Source organism: Salmo salar, chromosome ssa10, assembly GCF_905237065.1.
Source record: "Salmo salar chromosome ssa10, Ssal_v3.1, whole genome shotgun sequence".
Lineage (NCBI taxonomy): Eukaryota > Metazoa > Chordata > Actinopteri > Salmoniformes > Salmonidae > Salmo > Salmo salar.
This window is the reverse complement of record NC_059451.1, coordinates 54,059,969-54,065,968: the sequence shown is the minus strand read 5'-3', so window position 1 is coordinate 54,065,968 and position 6,000 is coordinate 54,059,969. Positions and strand designations below refer to the sequence as shown.

Genomic DNA, 6,000 nt, shown 5'->3' with positions numbered 1-6,000 from the left:
GAATTATTATTTTTTTAATCCATTTTAGAATAAGGCTGTAACGTAACAGAATGTGCAAAAAGTCAAGGGGTCTGAATACTTTCCGAAGGCAGTGTATTTTGGCCATATACCATACCCCTTGTGCCTTATTGGTTAATCATAGCAGTCAAACAAGTTAAATCGACATCCATTGATGGAAAATGATCTGGCGAGTTTAACAAGAGTGAATTATCTTTTCTCTTGCCACATATTTAAATTCCTTTGCTAAGTAATGTCATAGCTTGCAATAATTCTTATTTTGAGGAATCTCAAATTTTGCTTCTAACGTCGTTACAAGTTACACGGAACCCAAACTGGCTGAGCGCATGGGCCATCGTGCATAAATGTATTTTGTCCCCCCACACAAAACGCGATCACGACACGCAGGTTAAAATATCAAAACAAACTCTGAATTAATTATATTAATTTCGGGACAGGTCGAAAAGCATTAAACATTTATGGAAATTTAGCTAGTTAGCATGCACTTGCTAGCTAATTTGTCCTATTTAGCAAGCTTGCTGTTGCTAGCTAATTTGTCCTGGGATATAAACATTGAGTTGTTATTTTATCTGAAATGCACAAGGTCCTCTACTCTGCCAATTAATCCACACATAAAACGGTCAACCGAATCGTTTCTAGTCATCTCTCTTCCTTCCAGGCTTTTTCTTCTCTTGACTTTATATTGCGATTGGCTACTTTCATAAATTACGTGCATTACAGCTACTGACCTCGTTTGTCTTTCAGTCACCCATGTGGGTATAACCAATGAGGAGATGGCACTTGGGTACCTGCTTCTATAAACCAATGAGGAGATGGGAGAGGCAGGACTTGCAGCTCGATCTGCGTTAAATATAGAAAGGACTTCTATTTTAGCCCTTGGCAACGCAGACGCTAGTTGGCATGAGCAAGCAGTGTGAGTGCAATAATTGAATAACATAGATTTCTATATTTATTTTGTAACGCGAGCGGTGTAGTCAGTCTGTTACTATGATATTCCTTCTTAATTGGCTTGGTAACGTTATGGAACATGGTTTATTGTATAGATATGGCAACTCATCTCTTGCTGTGAAAAACATGTTTTGCTCGTTTTCCAACGTTTTGGCGGGGCGGGTTTTAAGTGATCATTGGGTTTAAAATTTACTTGACCTGGCAACCCTACTTGAAAGCGCGCTGTCTGTGTAGCTGGCTGCTTTTCACTGGAGCACGGATGAAACTACGGACGGAGAAGAGACAATTTGGACCGCGAAGAGAACAAGACCCAACGTTGAACTGATTTGATAAGTGTCAGATACTAAATTAGTGGGTAGCATTAGCTAGCTATTCAATCCCTTGTTAATAAGTGAACGCTAGTCTCGGACATTCCCATCGTTCGCGTTCATTGATGAACACAGGACTTGACTTCACCCTCTCTCTTAGGAATATTGAATTCGCGGTATGAATTGTTTGCATCTGATAGTTTGATGGGGCTTTTAAGGATTATGATGCCGCCTAAGTTACAGCTTTTGTCTATATTGGCTTTTGGAGTGTCGATGCTCTTCATTGAAAACCAAATCCAGAAACTGGAGGAGTCGCGAACAAAACTGGGTAAGCATTTGAACGTTGTTCTGCACGATATTTGTAAAATATCAACAGTAGTTACGTGCTAAGTGTTTGTAAACATTGTGTTGGAGAATTACAATCATCGACTTTAGATCGGAAAGCTATCTTGGGTAACGTTAGCTAACGTTTTAACTAGCAAGATAGCTTTCCAGCCAAGAGTGCAGTTTTGCATTTTAATCGAGCTACCTAGCAGTTAGTTACCTAAGGGTAACTCGGTAGCTAGTTGGCTGGCTACAATGTATCCGGTGTTTTCACATTTAGTTGATTTTTTTTTTATATATATATTTTTTCCAACAACAAACTAGCTAACTAACTTAATACGTTTAGTATTTACCAGAAGATACCGACCCTACCGTAACGCTTTTTTTACACTGAGCTGCACTGGGGTCGGAACGCAATCATGCTTACGTTAACACAATAGATCAACATAGCAAATTGGGAGTGTTGAAACAATGGAATTCCATTTCAATGACAGAAGCGAGGAGGGGTGGGTGATGCTAATATGTGCGAGGAACATGACAGGACCAAAGTTGGGGAAACATTAACTTTATGAAAATTGTGTTGCTATTGACCATTCGAAGCTCACTAGTTTTCAGTAACTATAGTTTCCAGCCCATACTGGATTGACTGTTGATACATAGCACTACCTAGCTGTTGCTTGCACCAACATGAGGGTGAAGCAAGCGTGGCTATCCAAATTTATGTGTAAAAGGATCTCGGCCTTCAGACACCATGGAGTCAGCGTGAGATATGGATCGGAAAACATACCTCAATGCAGGGATGTTATATGCCACTGTACTCCAAATTGTAACTTTATCCACATTGATACATAGACAAGATTGAAATACTGCTAGTTTTCCTGGAAAAAAAATCCATTTTTGTCCTCATGCTAGCTAGCAGTAGATTGGCTACTGAGGTGGCTATTGCAAGCTACCATGAAGATGAAAATGACAGTTTCCTGGGTAAAAATATGCAGTATTTCAATCTTCTCGTTACAGCTGCACTGTAACTCAGTTGGCTGGAAATCTGGGTCATCTTGTTCAAATCAAGCTGATGATAGAGCAGGAATGGCTCTCATATCTTTGTGTGAAGAGTTTTGATTTGAAGAAGCCAGTTGTCACAGCTATAGCTGTCTTGCTATGTTGTATCAAAGTCCTTTAGAGGCAATTCTGCATCATGCAGTTGTCCCCACCTAGGTCTGATCCAAAAGATTTCCCCCTTCCAACAAATAGAATGTCAGGTTATCGTTTCATCTGGGTATGATACTGCTGCAGAGAGAACACGCCCCTATCCACATCGACAGGGCCGCCGTGGAGATGGTCAAAAGGTTGGACATCACTGAGGACCTGTAATGGACCCCTTCACACTGACAGCGTGGTGATGAATGCGCAACAGAGCCTTGTTGAAGAAATTAGTCTTAGCCCCCCTAATACCCTCACAAACTTAGAGGCGCCATTGAGAGCATCCTGTTAGGCTGTATTACCGCATGGCACCGCCTGAAACCGCAGGGCTCGCCAGAGGGTGGTGCGGTTCAGCAAGACTAATCATCGGGGGCACAATGCCTGCCCTCCAGGACATCTAAAGCAGCCAGTGTCATAGGAAGGCCAAGAAGATCTTTAAGGACCTCAGCCACCGAGCCACGGCCTGTTCACCCCGCTACCATCTAGAAGATCATCAAGGACCTCAGCCACCCGAGCCACGGCCTGTTCACCCCCCTACCATCTAGAAGATCATCAAGGACCTCAGCCACCCGAGCCACGGCCTGTTCACCCCCCTACCATCTAGAAGATCATCAAGGACCTCAGCCACCCGAGCCACGGCCTGTTCACCCCCCTACCATCTAGAAGATCATCAAGGACCTCAGCCACCCGAGCCACGGCCTGTTCACCCCGCTACCATCTAGAAGATCATCAAGGACCTCAGCCACCCGAGCCACGGCCTGTTCACCCCCCTACCATCTAGAAGGTGGAGACAGTACCGGTGCATCAAATCCAGGATCGAGAGACAGAAACATCCATCTCCAGGCTGTTGAACAGTCACCACTAGCCAGGCCTCCGCCCAGTACCCTGCCATGAACCGTATATTGAGCTTGTCAGTTAAGAACAAATTATTATTTACAATTACGGCCAAACCCAGACGATGCTGGGCCAATTGTGCGTCGCCCTATGGGACTCCCAATCACGGCCGGTTGTGATACAGCCTGGAATCGAACCAGGGTCTGTAGTGACGTCTCTAGCACTGATATACATTCCCTTATACCGTTGCGCCATTCGGGAGCCCAGAACCTTAGACACTAGCCGGCTACCACCCGGTACTCTACCTTGCTCTTTAGACTGCTGCCCTATGTACATAAAATCATTGAACACTGATCACTTTTTAAATAATGTTTACACTTTTTTACACACTTTATATCTATATACAGTGTTCTACTCATGGCTCATCCTGTATAACTACTGCTTGCTATACACACCTTTTCTATTCACATACTGTATATACACACCATTCATATATATTTTTTTTAATATTCCGGACTCTGGCCCGGAAGATAATTTCCTGCAATTCTATCCATCTTCCATGGGGTTTTATACTGTGTATTTAAATACTATATTCTTGATATAGCTCCGTAATATCTCTACTGCTGTACATACCATTCTTAGTATATGTAAATTCATCCAGTGTTGATACGGCGCCTTCAGAATGTATTCATACCCCTTGACTTATTCCACATCTTGTTGTGTTACAGCCTGATTCAAAATGGATTAAATAAATTTTTCTTTCTCCCAGCTAACAAAATACCCCATAATGACCAAGTGAAAACATGTTTATAGACATTTTGTAGAAGCACTTCTAACATTGACTCCAGCTGTGAATCTTTCTGGGTAAATCTCTAAGTGCTTCCCACACCAGGATTGTTCAACATTTGTCCATTATTCCTTTCAAATTGGTTGTTGATCATTGCTAGAGAAACAATTTTCAGGACTTGCCATATATTTTAAAATGGATTTAAGCCAAAACTGTAACTCGCCCACTCAGGAACATTCATTGTCTTCTTGGTAAGCAACTCCAGTGTAGATTTGGCTTTGTGTTTTAGGTTATTGTCCTGCTGAAAGGGGAATTTATCTCCCAGTGTCTGGTGGAAAGCAGAGTGAACCACGTTTTCCTCTAGGGTTTTGCCTGTGCTTAGCTCCATTCCTTTCTTTTTTATCCTGAAAACTCCCCAGTCCTTAATGATTACAAGCATACCCATAACATGATGCTGTCACCACCACTATGCTTGAAAATATGGATAGTGGTACTCAGTAATGTATTGGATTTGCCCCAAACATAATGCTTTGTATTCAAGACATAACGTTTATTTCTTTGACACATTTTCTGCAGTGTTACTTTAGTGCCTTGTTGCAAACAGGATGCATGTTGTGGAATATTTTTTTAAATTCTGTACAGGCTTCTTTTCACTCTGTCAATTAAGTTAGTATTGTGGAGTAACTACAATGTTGATCCATCCATTAAACTCTTAACTGTTTTTAAAGTTACCATTGGCCTCGTGGTAAAATCTCTGAGCGGTTTCCTTCCTGTCTGGCAACTGCGTTAGGAAGGTCGCCTGTATCTTTGTAGTGACTGGGTGTATTGATACACCGTCCAAAGTATAATTAATAACCTCACCATGCTCAAAGGGATATTAAATGTCTGCTTTACATTTTTTACCCATCTACCAATAGGTGCCCTTCTTTGCGAGGCGTTGGAAAACATCCCTGGTCTTTGTTTGAAATTCACTGCTCGACTGAGGGACCTTACAATTATCTGTATGTGTGAGGTGCAGAGATGAGGTAATCATTCAACAGTCATGTTAAACACTATTATTGGACACAAAGTGAGTCCATGCGACTTAGTATGTGACTTGTTAAGCACATTTTTACTCCCAAACTTATTTGGGCTTGCCATAACAAAGGGGTTGAATACTTATTGACTCAAAGACATTTCAGTTTACATTTTTTTGATTAATTTCTGAACATTTTCACTTTGACATTATGGGGTATTGTGTGTAGGCCAGTGACAAAACAAATCTAAATTTAATCAATTTTAAATTCGGGTTGTGTAACAAAATGTCAAGGAGTGTGAATACTTTCTGAAGGCGCTGTACGTATCGATTGCATTTGGATTACTGTTAGTGCCATTTGGGTTGTTCATTTGGATTACTGTTAGTGCCATTTGGGTTGTTCATTTGGATTACTGTTAGTGCCATTTGGGTTGTTCATTTGGATTACTGTTAGTGCCATTTGGGTTGTTCATTTAGATTACTGTTAGTGCTACAGTTGAAATCGGAAGTATACATACACTTAGGTTGTATCATTAAAACTCGTTTTTCAACCACTCCACACATTT

General features: G+C 41.4%; 1 protein-coding gene across 3 annotated transcripts in view; it reads left to right on the top strand.

The window, feature by feature from the left end:
* The first annotated feature begins 1,167 nt into the window (after nt 1-1,167).
* Nucleotides 1,168-6,000, top strand: part of LOC106560611 (heparan sulfate 2-O-sulfotransferase 1) — a 77,377-nt gene continuing 72,544 nt past the window's right edge. For all 3 annotated transcript variants that reach the window (XR_001318629.2, XR_001318630.2, XM_014123658.2), the window contains exon 1: nt 1,168-1,602. Coding sequence is in view for 1 of the 3 variants with exons in the window: in XM_014123658.2 (XP_013979133.1) it covers nt 1,479-1,602 (124 nt within the window). In the remaining 2 variants the exon portion in view is untranslated. The remainder of the gene's footprint in view (nt 1,603-6,000) is intronic.